Source organism: Heptranchias perlo, chromosome 2 (genome assembly GCF_035084215.1).
Source record: "Heptranchias perlo isolate sHepPer1 chromosome 2, sHepPer1.hap1, whole genome shotgun sequence".
Taxonomy (NCBI): domain Eukaryota; kingdom Metazoa; phylum Chordata; class Chondrichthyes; order Hexanchiformes; family Hexanchidae; genus Heptranchias; species Heptranchias perlo.
Genome location: NC_090326.1, coordinates 46058004 through 46074331, shown reverse-complemented (window position 1 = coordinate 46074331; position 16328 = coordinate 46058004). Strand labels below are relative to the sequence as shown.

At 40.9% G+C, this 16328-nt stretch overlaps 1 protein-coding gene across 2 annotated transcripts in view; it reads right to left on the bottom strand.

Moving 5' to 3' along the window:
- LOC137338651 (phosphatidylinositol-3-phosphatase SAC1-B-like) overlaps positions 1-16328 on the bottom strand; it is an 80643-nt gene that overhangs the window by 18126 nt on the left and 46189 nt on the right. For both annotated transcript variants that reach the window (XM_068001833.1, XM_068001834.1), the window contains 7 exons: positions 11860-11961; positions 10828-10913; positions 9272-9358; positions 8483-8551; positions 8295-8374; positions 586-684; positions 296-434 (listed from right to left, as the gene is read on the bottom strand). In XM_068001833.1, coding sequence (XP_067857934.1) covers positions 296-434; positions 586-684; positions 8295-8374; positions 8483-8551; positions 9272-9358; positions 10828-10913; positions 11860-11961 — 662 coding nt within the window. The remainder of the gene's footprint in view (positions 1-295; positions 435-585; positions 685-8294; positions 8375-8482; positions 8552-9271; positions 9359-10827; positions 10914-11859; positions 11962-16328) is intronic.

The following is a 16328-nucleotide window of genomic DNA, read 5'->3' as shown; positions in this document are numbered from 1 at the left end:
ATGAAAACTTGAAGTAAAAACACAATAAAAATCAGTTTACTTCCGTTATATTATTATGGTTACTGAGGTTTGCAATAAATTTTCTTCTTCAGCAAAACAAGCATATGTTCCAATATCCTGCCCTGTCCCTATTCCGTCCAGTTCAGGACTCAACAGAAGTTGACAATTGTAGACTCTAATGAGGAGTACTGCATCCTGTTTCACTCACTATTTACAAACACTGGTATTTATGAATAAAAAGAGCATTTAAACATCAAATCATCACTACAGAATAAACTGGTAAAGTGCTTCTAACCTGAAGCTGTGACTGTAGAGAACGACGTGCTAACAAACTTTGCACCACATTTGTCCGATCCAAACAGTCAATGCAATTGGTCCGGAAAGTTCCTTCCTGCTGTAACATTATCTTCCCATCAGAATCCACCAAGAAATAACTGTTATAAAACAGAAAAATAAGTGACTTATTTTAAAGAAAGATAAATGGAAACAATTACGATTCTTCTATAACCAGCAATGCAGCTTAACTTTCATAGTTATGGGTAATTATAACAGAGGGTTTTTAAAAAATGTACAAAAACTGCTTACCCATATTCATCTTGTTGCTCTGCTACACGATCCAAAAGGATTTGGAGTCGCTCCCATCTCATATGGCTGCATTCCTTGTGGAAATCAAATGCACAGTATCTACAAAAATGAAAGCACAGTGATAAGAGCACTTGAAAAAAAAAAATTCATAACCATTACGGCCATAATGGAGGGCACAGTATGTAGACTTGTGAAATATAAATACACTGACCTTGTAACTCAAAAAAGTTGCAAGTGCATTCGTAGGCTGTTTACACTTTGACAAAATATTAATGCACTCTTAAATAAGTAGAACAAAAAAGAGTGGAAAATGCCTCACTGAAAGTTCATATTGCAGAGGGAACTTACCTGGGAGAAATCGATAATTGTTGGGTGCAAAATTGTTCAATTTCTAACAGCAGCATACTTAATTTTGTTTTTTTTTCTTACTTCACGAATCTTGTGCTCATCACAATCATCATCGCATTAGTGCTGATGATCAAAACAATTTCCATTTCTGGCATTGTATTAGCATCAAGCACCATTGGGTACACAAAGGTTAGATGCAGAAGTAAGCTGCCTCTACTATCCTGTAACAATTGACAGATGCTTCCACTCCCATTCTGGGCTGGAAAGTCAGGAACCTGCCAAAAATATTTAAATTAGCACAACCACAGAAAACGTGTTCGGCAAATGGTGGTCAAGTCAGGTGGGTGTAAACCCACACCAACTTCCTGCTGACATTCCACTAAAATGGAAAGTCCCATTTAAAGTGTTTCAGTCCCTGCCGCAGAAGGCCAAACCCTGCTGCAGCAGTGTGACATTTTTCATTTCCTGCAATAAGGCGCTCTGTGGCATCTGAGTGAGATTGCCAATTAATGCCCAATTAGAGGCAGTCTTGTACTGTGAGACCAAACCACCAGGAATTGGATTGAAGTTGCCCACAATCATGTACGATGCTCGCAGTCAGCAGATAAAGATTTCATCCCATCAGTCTGAGCTGGTTTGAACCCAGGTCCCTAGAGTAAAAGGCCAGTGTCTAAATCACTACAGCACCTGCCCCTCAAATCAAGAACTCCTAGGTATTCATAGTACAGCCAAATGCAGTTTCTTCTAGTCTGCCCAACTAGTTTTAACTCAAAAAAGTACCTTCTACTGTACCATTGTGACAGTTCTGTTTTTCCACAGCAACCATTCTTATGGCCTTTGAGTGAATTTGCAAATATAATGAAAGAACTTGCATTTATAAAGCACCTTTCATATCAGGATATCCCAACATGTATTACTTGTGGAAGTGTAGTCATGGAAGCAAATGTGGCAGCCAATCTGTACACAGCAAGTGGCAAATGAGATAACTGACCAGTTAATCTGTTTTTGGTGTTGATAAAGGGATGAATGTTGGCCAAGATACCAGGTGAACTCTCAGATCATCTTCTAATAGTGCCACAGGTTCTTTCACATCAATCGAAACGGGCAGACGTCTCAACAATGCAGCACTTCCTCAGTACTGAGGAAGTTGGTGGGGGAGAAACTGAGACACAATAATCTGGAACAAAATTAATTGGCACTTGGAAAAGTATGGGCTAATAAATGAAAGTCAGCATGGATTTGTTGAAGGAAAATCATGCTTGACTAACATGGAGAGGGTAAATAAGGGTAATGTGGTTGATGTGTATATGGACTTTCAAAAGGCGTTTATTAAAGTACCACATAATAGACTTGTTAGCAAAATTAAAGCCCGTGGGATTAAGGGGTAAAGGGCAGCGTGGATATAAAATTGGCTAAGAAAGCAGAGAGTGGTGGTGAACAGTTGTTTTTCAGACTGGAGGGAAGTATACAGTGGTATTCCCCAGGGATAATTATTAGGACTACTGCTCTTTTTGATATTTATTAATGAGCTGGACTTGGGTGTACAGGGTATAATTTCAAAGTTGGCAGATGACACGAAACTTGGAAATGTAGTAAACAATGTAGAGGATTAGTAACAGACTTCAGGAGGACATAGACAGACTGGTGAATGGGCAGACACATGGCAGATGAAATTTAACACAGAAGTGTGAACGATTCATTTTGGTAGGAAGAATGAGGAGAGGCAATATAAACAAAATGGTACAATTTTAAAGGGGGTGCAGGAACAGAGAGACTTGGGGATGCACACACACAAGTCTTTGAAGGTGGCAGGACAAGTTGAGAAGGCTGTTAAAAAGGCATACAGGATTCTTGGCTTTATAAATAGAGGCTTAGAGTACAAAAGCAAGAAAGGTATTCTGAACCTTTATAAAACACTGGTTAGGCCCCAGCTAGACTATTGCAGCCAATTCTGGGCACCACATTTTAGGATGGATGTCTTGGCCTTGGAGAGGGTGCAGAGGAGATTTACTAGAATGATACTGGACTTCAGTTATGTGGTGAGGCTAGAGAAGCTGGGATTGATCTCCTTAGAGCAGAGAAGGTTAAGGAGAGATTTGATAGAGGTGTTTAAAATCATGAAGGGTTTTGGTAGAGTAAATAAAGAGGCAGTTTCCACAGAAACAGTGGCAGAAGGGTCGGCAACCAGAGGACACAGATTTAAGGTAATTTGCAAAAGAACCAGAGGAGACATGAGGAAAGCATTTTTTTTACACAGCGAGTTATGATGATCTGGAATGGACTGCCTGAAAAGGTGGTGGAAGCAGATTCAGCGGTAACTTTCAAAAGGGAATTGGATAAATACTTGAAGGGAAAAATTTGTAGGGCTATGGGGAAAGAGCAAAGGAGTGGGACTAATTGGATAGCTCTTTCAAAGAGCCAGCACAGGCACGATGGGCCAAATGGCCTCCTTCTGTGCTGTATCATTCTATGATTCTACAAAAATTAAAATTATATCATGTTGGCATGTTTACTGGCAGTCAGGTGGGGATTTCTTAACAATAAAACTGGGGGAGGGGAGAAAACAAGCACACAATTGCATTGAGAAAGTGCACTGTGTGACTTGGTAACATTTCTAGATTATGAAATAACAAATGCAATCTCCCAGTCAATGCTTAAGGATTTAACAAACCACCTGACCAAAGTGACTAGAACATCCAGGGCCTTAGAACTAAGTTAAGAGCTCATAAACTTAACTTATACAATGTTGGTTCAGATTCCATACATTACAGAGAGTGCAAAGTGTTACTGAAGAGTTTTTGAAAATAAGGGTTGCCATGTTAATTAAGAAAAAATCTGAGGTGATACCTCCTAAACTACTGATGTCACGTAGTGAAGGTTGAAGATATGCTTTAAGTATATGCTGAGATTACTGCTTTATTTGTTATTGTTAAATGTCATGCTAAAAACCTGGAAGCAATGCCACTCCTTACAAAGAAATCAAATTTGCAGATGAACTAATGGGGAGATAAGGAGAATTTTTTTTAAGCAGCGAGTTGTTACGATCTAGAATGCACTGCCTGAAAGGGTGGTGGAAGCAGATTCAATAGTAATTTTCAAAAGGGAATTTGGTAGATACTTGAAGGGGAAAAAAATTACAGGGCTATGGGGAAAGGGCAAGGGAATGGGACTAATTGGATAGCTCTTTCAAAGAGCTGGCACAGACACAGTGGGCCAAATGGCCTCCTCCTGTGTTGTACCTACTATGATACTGCATTGAAGTGTTAGCCTAGATTATGTACTCAATTCTTGGAGTGGGACTTGAACCCACAACCTTCTCATGACAGTGCTACCAATGAGCCAGGCTGATACTTAGTAGCAAATTATGCCAATTTTGGGCAATTCTGTGCTGTGAGCTAATGTCTTTCAAGAACTGGGTTCGGATTCGGATTCATTTCAAATCGGACAGGGAGCAAGCGTGTACACAAGAGTTTTTAATCCATTATTGTGGACTGGATGTAAACCCAGATATCAGAAGTAAAAAGTCACCAACCCCATTTTCTATAGAATTGAGTCAATATTTCCTGTGAAATTTGGTGCCAAATGATTTTTTTTGCCTTCATTTATATTTTACATTATTTATGACAAACTTAAGTAAAAATAACATTCTCTTATTTTTAATCTGACCCTCCTGTAGCTGATTGAAGGTGGCCATGGTGTAAGGAGTGGATAGGTAGGTATCTCATCCATTGTGGCCACTTCTAGAGGGTCCCAATGGATGAGATATCTACCCGCCATTTACCTCACGATAACCTTTAATGGGATTTTTTTTTTAAATCAATGATAACTTAAATAACAGTAGCACATAATAAACGATGGGTACCTTTAATTTAAAAAAAAACATGCTTAAAAGTGTGTTTCTACACTTTTCAATGTAAGATGCTGGATGACTGACACAAATGCATTAGCAGACATTCTACCCTAAACCAAGTCATCATATTATATAACAAGTAGTATCTGTCAGCTTCAGCCTTTTCCTAGAAATAAACCAGGTATACCCTTTATGTGCTTCCTTTTTGTTCTGGCCACCAAACCCAGATGAGCTCCAAGCAGAACATGAAAGTTTATGACAGCAAGGACAGAACACAAGATCTCACTTTATGCAGAAGGTGTCAGACTTGGCTCAGTAGTAACACTCCTCAGAAGGTCGTAGGTTCAAGGCCCACTCTAGAGACTTCTGCACATAAGCTAGACTGACAATTCAGTGCTGCACTGTCGGAGATGCCGTCTTTTGGATGAGACGATAAACTGAGGCTCTGTCTGCCCTCTCAGGTGGACATAAATGATCTCCTGACCAACATTTATCCTTCAACCAACACCACTGAAAACAGATTAACTGGTCATTTATCGCATTGTTGTCGGTAGGACCTTGCTGTGCACAAACTGGCTGCTGCGTTTCCCCACATTGCAACAGTGACTACACTTAAAAAGTATTTCATTGGCTGTGAAGAAGTTTGGGACGTCCCAAGATTGTGAAAGGCACTATATTAATGCAAAGTTTTTTCGCTTTCTTATCCTGCCGTATGTCTCCAACCTATAGAAATATCTCCTTTAGGTTATGACATGCATCAGTCAATATGATCTCACCTCAGGTTCACAATATAACATCCAACCTTAAAAACATGGACCTTTTTTTAAAAATGTCTTATCCAAAAGATAGCAGCTTGATGATGCAGCAGTTCCTCAATATTGCACTGCGTTAGTTTAGGTTATGTTCTCAAGTATTGGACTGGGCTTGAACCTACAATCTTCTGAGTGCTACCAACTGACCCAAACTAACATGCAAAGGTAGGTTTGAGAAAAAGGTGGCCCTTTGGTCCATATGATCTCATTTTTCCAAAATACTAACCCAGTAAATAATACCAAGGTTGCAGTGATGGTTCCAGTCCCACTTGCTCCTAATGCTCAAAATCTTTCCAGTTCCAATGGACTAAAACTAGTTTTGATATCCCAGAATACAGATCACTTATGGCATAAGCTCTTATGTACAGAACCGACTTGCTGGTACTATACATGCAATCCAAGATGATCTTTCTTTTGGCTTGATGGTAAGTGCTCTAATCAAGATGAATGTCCTGCCATTCTTATTGCATTTATTCCAAATGCTCTCTATTCATAATCCATCACTTATCTTCAAAGAGCTGCACCAAGTACCTGCAACTCCCCAAATAGGGCTAAAACCGTATTATGCTTTTTGTCTCAGGTACCAACATCCAAGCTTCTTGTGGTCTCATCTACTTGTGTGGGTAGCCTGCCCTTTCCTCCACACTCGCTCAGCCTATCCTCCAACTCAAATCTGCATTTCAACCAAGATATCCCATGCCAGGACATCCTGAGCTGATAGCGCACAGCCTGAATTGCCTGTCTCAGTTGAAGATGGGTGTCAAGTTTGATGATTTCTTTCAATTCCATCTAATTTTAAAGGACACTATTTTAATGACTACATTTAGATATGTCAGTTTCTGCCTGAAACAGCAGCAATGGATAAGGCTGCCCGTTTTGAGGTCAGTAGAGGACTTCCTCATCTTTACCTCAGAAGAAAAAATGGTCTGCCGCTTCTAGCAATTCTCCTTTCAATGAATAAAAAGCAAATCTGATCACATTTGAGATGCATGGGGGAGGCATATGGAAGTGGACTCAATGGGTGAGCTATCTACCTACCCCATAAATCATAGCAGTCTTTAATGGGTTAGAAAAAGGCCAGATTAAAAATTCTGCACCACATATTAAACCCCATGTGCCTACACTACTTCAATCCCGTTTTTCCGAATGTGCGCAATCGATTAATTTTGGCCTGGCAAAAAGTACTGTACCATTAGAAGGGATTTTAATACCATATTTATAGTCATAAATGGGAAGCACGTGTTTGCACATGTGCAGCTTTTGCAAAAAATAAAAACTTTTTTAAAATACAAGCAATAGTCTCATGAATAAATAGAGGGGTCACAGACGCACACAGTGAGCTTGACAGAGTTTGCACCAGGGCTGATCAGTGGCAAATGAAGTTTAATATGGACAAATGCACAATACTGTATTTGAAGTAAAAACAGAAAGCATATATTCTCAAAGAATGGATAGAACTTACTGAAGAGGAAGTTGAAAGAGATCTAGGCGTGTTAATTGACACGCTGCAGTTCACCATGTCGAAACAGTGTGAGGCAGCAACAGGATGCTGGCCAAATCTGTTATAATCAAATCACCAGAAAGTCTCATGATGCAAACAATCCTCTGGTCAAACCTTAATTAGAATAGTGCAACCCCTAAGAGGGCCATTCAAGCCCTAGAGGCAATGTAGAGGAGAGGAACAAGGTGATCTCTGGTGCTAAAGGGTTCAGCTATAAAGGAACAGATAGAGAAGCTAGGGCTGTGAGGTATTATTTAATGAGACTGAAGGGGGGGATTTTATGGAGGTATATAAAGTATTTACTGCAATATATTAAACCTGGAACAATACTTTCAGGCACATCAAGGCAGCAGAACAAGAGAGCAGGGTTGTGAAAGGCAAATTTAAAACAGATGGCAGGGAATATTTCCTCATGCAGGGAGTGATGAATAACTTACAGATTGCCGGGAAGTGAGGTTGAGGCTAGGAGCCTGAGCTTATTAAGAAATAGCTCGATGCTGTAGTAGGAAGATACTGGGTCGGTATTTTAGAAAAATGAAATCAAATGGGCTAAAGGTTTGCCTTTCCTCAAACCAACCTTTGAATGTTAGTTTGGGTCAATTGGTAATACTCTCACCTCCAAGTCAGAAAAATATGGGATCAAGCCCACTCCAGTACCTGAGAACATAATCTAGACTGACACTCCAGTGCAGTTTTAAAGAACTGCTGCACCCAAGCTGCTATCTTTTGGATAAAACATTAAACAAAGGGCCTATGTTTTTACGGTTGGATGTTAAAGATCCCATGGCACTATCTTGAGGAAGAATGAGAAGTTTTCCCCAGTGTTCTGGCCTACATTTCTCCCTCAGCCACCAGGATTAAAAATAGGTTAACTGGACAGTTGTCTTGTTGCTGTCGGTGTGTGAAATGCTGTCATATTTATCTACATAGTAAGCCATTGCGTTTCAAAGTAACCAATTGTGAAGTGCTTTGAGGCATTTCTGAGAGGTGTAGTAAGACTATATAAATACAAGTCTTTCTTTTCTTTCTTGGCAACAGGCAGTTTTTTGGCTGCTGCGTCCATTTTGTCATAGCCTTCCTTCCTGTGCAATAAATGGGACACCAGGAGAAGGAAACTGTAAATCACCTATTGACGACTGTAACTTAAAACAGAAGACAGATAGCATTAAGCTCTGCAAATGATACTGTGGAAACTTACTTAACCATCCCATTCCCCATGCTTGTAGCCATTTTGGAAAAAACCTGTTCAAGGGATTTTTCAGAACCTCTCTGATCAACCTGTAAAGTAAAAATATTAAAAAACGTAAAATATTGCATTCCATTTTCATCAAAGCTAGGAGTTAAAACATTTTAGTATTAGACATATTTGATAAAAGAAAAACATACCAAGTTAATTATCACTTGCTTCCCATAGCTAATGAGCTGGGAATCAAAATGCCTTTGAAACCCATCCATCTGAAATCAAAAATAAAAAGATGCTTACAACCCTCTTTAAAAAGTATCCAGTCAAAAGCATCAATAATCTAAGTAATGCACTAAAGCGCTAAAACTGTTCCCTATGACTGCAGTGATTATTGATAGGACAAGTAATGTGACACAGCACAATGACACATTCTGCAAATTTCTACACTTACCACATGTAGCACAATTTGCTGCCCAAGTACTGCAATCTTACACAAACATTCCTGGAGGGAGTGAAAATGCCAATTTCTGAGTGAAAACAAATCACTTGCCCTATTTCTAATACTTAACATCTGATTACAAACACCTTGGTTGCATTCAAATTAGAATTAGAAACTATAGGTGCACAGATTTTTTTAAAATTAACTTCATATATTTTAAAATGAAATACCATTCATCATGGTACATGCTGGTCTTTAACTAACACTGAATTAGCTTAAAAATATGGTTTAATAGTAGATTTTTGCATGTCCTGAACAGCTTAGTTTAGCCACACGACTTCAGTGTTTTTCCAAGCAACTAATACATTTGAGAACATAATTAGCAACTGCAACTCTGCTAAGGAAATTATATATTTATCGTATCCAAAATGAGCACTGGTACAAAGAATTGCAAATTTAAATATACCACAGTAGAATTGTTCTCTTACTGAAGGTCAACGGATTTAAGTGCTTCTTAATGAAACGTGTCATTTTGTGTTTTAAATATACTCACATGGTTCATGGATTTACTGATCTGTGGCTTTGGTTTGTATCTCAGATTTGGCCTTTGTGACCAGAAAAAGGGAATTGACCCTCGTGTCTTGAAAACGGGAAAGAAAAAGAAATTTATTCAACATCAGGCTGCCCTCAAGAACCACCTTTTACAGTATCTAAGCAGCTGAGATCTTAAAAGTAATTTTATTGGTATACATTAAAAAAGCATGATTTATTAAAAACCTTAAATTAAAATAGATCTAAACCATTAGTTCCATTCTTATTTCTTTCGCATCATCCATTATGCCTTTTATTTATTAACTATATTGCCTAGTTTTGCATTTAAGTATTTCTCACTAAACAATCTTGCTTTCCTCAGTTTCTATTGACTCGATCTCCATTCTCAGAACTAGGTCCCGCACCTCAATAAAAAATTGTTTCTGACTGGCTGAAAAAATATTTTTTTCGTAAACCACCCAATCAGAAGGTAAAATGACAAGTTGCTACATTAAGGCAACACATTCAAAATTCATAACTAAGGACATGACCTCATTAGTAGGTCAGGTAAGGGGACCAACGGAAATGTGTTACCTTGTTGATAGCATAAGCATTGTGGTACAGTACTCAATGCACTATGAACTGAGCTCTACCTCTCCATCACCTCTCATGAATTCATGACCACCACTCCAGACTGCTGCTGAAGCCCTCCTATCCATGCTTTTGTTACCTCTAGTCTCAACTATTCTAATGCACTCCTGGACAGCCTCCCATCTTCCGCCCTCCATAAACTTCAGCTCATCCAAAACTAGACTGCCTGTATCCTATTCTGCACCATGTCCCGCTTATGCATCACCTCTCTGCTCGCTGACCTACATTGGCTCCCAGTTCCCAATGCTTCAAATTTAAAATTCTCATCCTGTTGTTTAAATCCCTTCATGGTCTCACCCCATCCTTTCTCCAGCCCTATAACACTCCCCAGAACTCAGCATTCCTCCGACTCTGGCTTCTTGCGCATCCCCCACTCCCTTCACCCCACGATTGGTGGCTGTGCCTTGAGCCACCGAAGTCCTACACTCTGGAATATCCTCTCTAAACTTCTTTGCTTCTCCAACTCCCTCGCCACTTTTACAAGCTTCATTAAAACCCATCTCTTTGACTAAGCTTTTAGTCACCCTTCCTAATATCTACTTCTCTGACTTGGCGCCAATGTTTCACTGATTACGCCTTGGATATTTTTCTTCTTTAAACGCGCTATATAAATGCAAGTTGTTGTTGTCCTGCCTTGCTTCGCCTCACCATTTGTGGTAAAGCCTTCAGCCAATGTAGCTGCATTCTCTTGAACTCCCTCTCTAAATCACTTTGCCTCCCTACCTCTCTCCTTTAAAAGCCTTTTCAAAGCCCGTCTTTTCAACAAGACCTTTGGTCACCTTCCTATTATCTCCCTCCACAGCTCGGTATTCATTTCCTTCTCTATTTTCATTTGGGAAATGCATGGGGATATTTTTCACGTTAAGGCGCTACAGAAGTGGAAGTTTTGTTATATAACACGAACTCAATACAGTGGAAGTTACTTACTTGTATAAATGATACTTTATAACCATTGTATTGAACTATTTGTTCTGTCTCCACAAAGTTTGCAGCATGCCCTTCGGAATCAATACCTAAAAAAAGTTTAAACATGAAATTCTATAAATATTTTAAAAAATAAACATCCAATGTAAATTATTGGCCAGGTTTCTCAACTAAAAATTACAATTTACATACAGAAGACTCAACTGTTACTTAATCTTATTTTCTGCAATGCAACTCTTTTCAGTTTGCTAACCATTACTGCAAATAGAAGACAAGAATAGGAAATAGTGAAACAAACTGATGGGAAATTGTAAGCACAAACCTATATCCTACCATTATGTGGCACAGTGCATTGGTATACCAACCCTTTGTATCACTTTGGCAGCATACTTTCTTGGATAAAATCTTCATGAAACACAGATAACGGGTGCCATATGGTGTATCCTAGCTCGTGCATTTGGGAAAACAAAATACTGTACTTTCCAATTATAACAGACTGTGTCTCAGTTAAAATGAACAGGTTACTATTGGCATTATGATTGGAAAATGTAGGCTTTCGTCTTATCCCATAATCCAGCTGGATGGATCGTGAATGAAACAAAAGTTTGCACCTCCACAACCCGGAAGATTATTTTAGGTATTGATCAGTCTTTGCATGACATCTATCCTAAATCGATATTCACCAACTTTATCCCATGTCTCTTGTTCTACTACACTGTCCTACCTTCAAGTTTAACTCATTTATACCATTTAATATTTTGTAAACCATTTATAAGATTTCCTCTCAGTCAATTCTTTCTAGGGTTAAAGAGTCCCATTTTCTCCAGACTTTCTTTATAATACAATGCTATGACACCAAGGATCAACCTTATGTTTCTTCTCTGCACCTGCAGCATGGCCTGAATGTTACTTTTGTGTCTTGGTGACCAAAAATAAACAATACTTGAGGTGCAGCCTGAACTACTACCATATACACATAGTTTGAGCACATCATCCCCACAGCTAACTGGTCACTAACGGGATCTGTCCACTTACCTCTAACATAGTATCGGACCCCAGCTCTGAAACAACTCCTCCTGGAGAGAACTGTCCAGTCAAAATATTTTCCATTTATACTGCAACGTTTCACGGTCATGACTGAGATAAGAGATGGATGGTTAAGGATATTTAAATTAAATAGCATTGTGGAGTTTCTATCATTATAAGGATTTACTACAGCACAATAGAACATAGCATATATAATTCCAAAAATATCAACTCCATATTTAATAGGATATAGTTTTAAGGCAAAGAACATCAAGTACAGTCTATTAGGCCTCTCAAACATGAAGCACATAGCATTCTAAAATAATTTTTTCCACTGAACAAGAGCTGCACAGCACAAAAAAAGGTAGTAAAAATAGAAAAAAAATTGAGACAACATCCCATAAATACAGATTCACCTAATCAAATAATCACTAGTATTGTATCTAAATAGGCTAGCAAATCCTCCTCATTTACCAAAACAAATAACTGTTGCAATGACTACAACATATACTACACAGTTAATTCTTACCATTATTTATAAAACAAATATAAAGAAGGTGCAAGATTAATTGCCACAATGTAATTTGAAAGACCTTTTAAGGATTTACTTGTGTAGTAAGTTTGCTGCAGAATCCTATATATTCAATTTACAGTTGAAAACTACACAAAACTTAATTTTGCAATCATCCTTGCTAGATAGATAGTTCCTAAAATGTATCTTTCTCGATACACCATTGCAGAAGGTTGCAGCTCAGTTAATTGCAAACAACATCTCACTGGCAAAACTTTCAAAAGAAATAAATTTAACAAACTGTACAATTCCATTATCTTTAAGTGCTGAGTGCAACAGATATCGTGCATTGGGTAACACAAATCATGAATTGTGCTACGAGGTCACAATTCAAAAAGGGGTGGAGGAACAGAGGGATCTGGGGCTATATGTGCACAAATCGTTGAAGGTGGCAGGGCAGGTTGAGAAAGCGATTTAAAAAAAGCATACGGGGTCCTGGGCTTTATAAATAGAGGCATAAAGTACAAACGCAAGAAAGTTATGATAAACCTTTATAAAACACTCGTTCAGCCACACCTGGAGTATTGTGTCCAGTTCTGGGCACCGCACTTTAGGAATGATGTGAAGGCCTTACAGAGGGTGCAGAGGAGATTTACTAGAATGATTCCAGGGATGAGGGACTTAAATTACATGGATAGACTGGAGAGGCTGGGATTGTTCTCTTTGGAACGGAGAAGGTTGGGAGATTTGATAGAGGTGTTCAAAATCATGAAGGGTATAGACACAGTGGATAGAGAGAAACTGTTCCCATTGGCAGAAGGGTCAAGAACCAGAGGGCATAGATTTAAGGTGAATGGCAAAAGAACCAAAGGTGATATGAGGAAAAACTTTTTTACATAGCGAGTGGTTAGGATCTGGAATGCACTGTCCGAGGGAGTGGTGGAGGCAGATTCAATCAAGGCCTTCAAAAGGGAACTGGATAAGTATTTGAAATGAAAAAATGTGTAGGGCTACGGGGATAGGGCGCGGCAGTGGGACTAGCTGGATTGCTCTTGCATAGAGCCAGCGCGGACTCGATGGGCCGAATGACCTCCTTCCGTGCTGTAACCTTCTATGATTCCTTGTCACCAATTTATAGAAAATGCAATCAATTCTGCACTTCATTCCCGAAGTATATCTAAAATCTGGTCAGAACACTCACGCTCTATATCTGAAAGATCTACTAGGCTACTTGTGAAGACAGTAACATTTCTGTTAGCACATTACTCTGTAGTATCAGAAAGCAAAATGTACGAGCACCTCATGAACTCCAGCACTAACCAGAATTCCAGCACTGGAGCTAGCCTGAGCAGAGGGGTTTAGAATGCAAAATCCCAACCTTATATTCCCACTCACACTCGATCTTCCCCTAATGGTTAAACTGAGATAATCTAAAAAGTGGTTTCAGAGCATTACATATCGATGGATTCATATCACCATGGGAAACCAGTCAGATCTCTTTCCAGACTGCAATTGGCAGCAGCTATTAAGCACTGATATTGGCAACAGGGCAAGGTGTACATAGCCTCAACATTCTGGTGAAAGGAGGGATGGGAAAAGGTACAAATGTCCTATTAGAACTAAGAACTTCTGCTGAGACAATTTGAGGAGCTAGGGTCGAAATTAATAAGCAGAACCTCAAAGGTAATAATTTCTGGATTACTACCTGAGCCACGTGCAAATTGGCATAGGGACAATCAGATCAGAGAGTTAAATGCGTGGCTCAAAGAGTGGTGTAGGAAGAAGGGGTTTCGATTCATGGGCAACAGGCACCAGTACTGGGGAAAGAGGGAGCTGTTCCGACAGGACAAGCTCCACTTAAACCGGGCTGGGACCAGGGTCCTGGCAAATCGGATAACTAGGGCTGTTGACAGGGCTTTAAACTAAAGAGTGGGGGGGAGGGAAAATCAGGTGAGGGGACATTTACAAATCTAATGAGAAAAGTTAAGACAATAGAACAGTGTAGTGACTTGGGTAAAGATAAGCAGAGTGTGGCAGGAAGGGACAGAAAGTTTACCAATAATAATGCAACAACAAGTAAGGTCAAAGCAGGAAAAAATATAGTAAAAAAGGTAAAATTAAAGGCTCTTTATCTGAATGCACGGAGCATTTGTAACAAGATAGATGAATTAATTGCACAGAGATAAATGGGTTTGACCTAATAGCCATTACAGAGACATGGGGCTCGATTTTAGCATCCGCGATCGGGGACGTTCGTGGCGGGGGGGGTGCGAAAATCGGGGATTCCCGGGGCGGGACTGGAGCCCGGCTCCAACCCGCCCACTTCCGGGTTCCCCAGTGACGCGCTGACATGCGCGCGCAGCCCCCGCATGTGGGACTCCCGCCGGCAATTAAAGCCGGCAGGGTGCCACTTAAAGTACTTAAACAGGTACTTCAGGTTGTTTACAGGCCTGATATTTTAGGAGGGGTGGGATTTTGCAATGAACTGAGACCGTTTCCCGTACTGGGGGAAACATTCCCAGTTCAAATGGACATGTTGCAGCCACCAGCCTGTGAAGACCCTCACTCATTGCAGGAGGCCACTCTGTCACTTTGGACAAAGTTTGGCCTCCACCACCCTCCTCCTAACAATAAATTCACCAACTTGCACACTTACCCCGGTGTCCAGACACATTTACCTACCTTGTGGACCCCCTCAGATGTACATCTTCCGGATGGGGGCCGCCATAGCTGCAGTCATGACCTCCTCGGAGGGCGAACAGCATCACCAGCCTCGCCGGCCACCTCTGACACGTGGAGCTCCACAACACAGTGCTGTGACACATCCACCTGCACAGCAGGAGGGAGGACAACCGCAGAGAGAGATGCTTCGCAGAGGGCACTACCCTCGCCACAGGGTCTACAGACCGAGGCTTAGCTTCCTGGACCTCTCAGCAGCAGTGCACATGGAGGCTCAGAGTCACTCAACATGTAGTCGTGGACATCTGCAGCCTCCTTCATATCGAGCTTCTCCCAGCTGGCCCGAGTACCATCTTCTTACCTGTCACTGTCAAAGTCACCACTGCCCTCAACAACTTCTCCTCCGCATCCTTCCAGGGTGCCACCGGGGACATCGCCGACGTCTCTCAGTCATCTGCACAAAAGAGCCCTGCAAACACACCTACACCCACTCTGCAGTGACACAACAGGTGGCATCAGTTGTGGGTCTTCATAGTGATCCTCAGGAAAGGGCATTATTGCACAAACCAGACAAGATTCGCAAAGACGTGGCAGTAGTGGTGACAATATAATATGGTATGTGAGTTAATCAGAAATTAAATATAGGTAAACACTATGACAAACCCTCAAACACCCTAGTGCATCCCCTTCATGCTCACAACACGTTTGCCTTACGCTTCCTACTGCACATATGTGATGCATGCCCTGTGGCTGAAGCACAGGTCGTGGCAGGTTGAGTGAGGCTGACCATGAAAGAGATGCATCAGAGGGTGAGTATGAGATAGAGCCATGAGATTGTATGAGGATTGGGTTGACTGGTAGTGGCGGGATGAGTACTGGTGGTGAGTAAGTGCAGGTAAGATGAGGATGAGGTTTGAGTGGGTATGAGGGGTGATGTGACAGAGTAGTGTTGGCAGTGATGTGGGGTGGGGGCGATGACGTGGCAGATGGAGTGTAGGGGAAAGAGTAAGTGTACTCACTTCGGCTGACCTACTTAGGTGATTGAAGCGCCTCCTGCACTGTATGCAGGTGGGCGATACGCTGGTGACCTCCTCTACCACCTCGAGCCAGGCCTTCTTGGTGGCAGAGATGGGCCGTTTCCTCCCGCCCGCCATGGGGGGGGGGGGGGGGGGGGAAAAGAGATCTCTGTCCTCCCCCTCCTCCTCACCCCATCCAATGATACCTGGAGTGAGGCATCATTAAACCAGCAGCCTTCCCCCTGGGCTGCTCCATGCTGTAATTTTTCCTA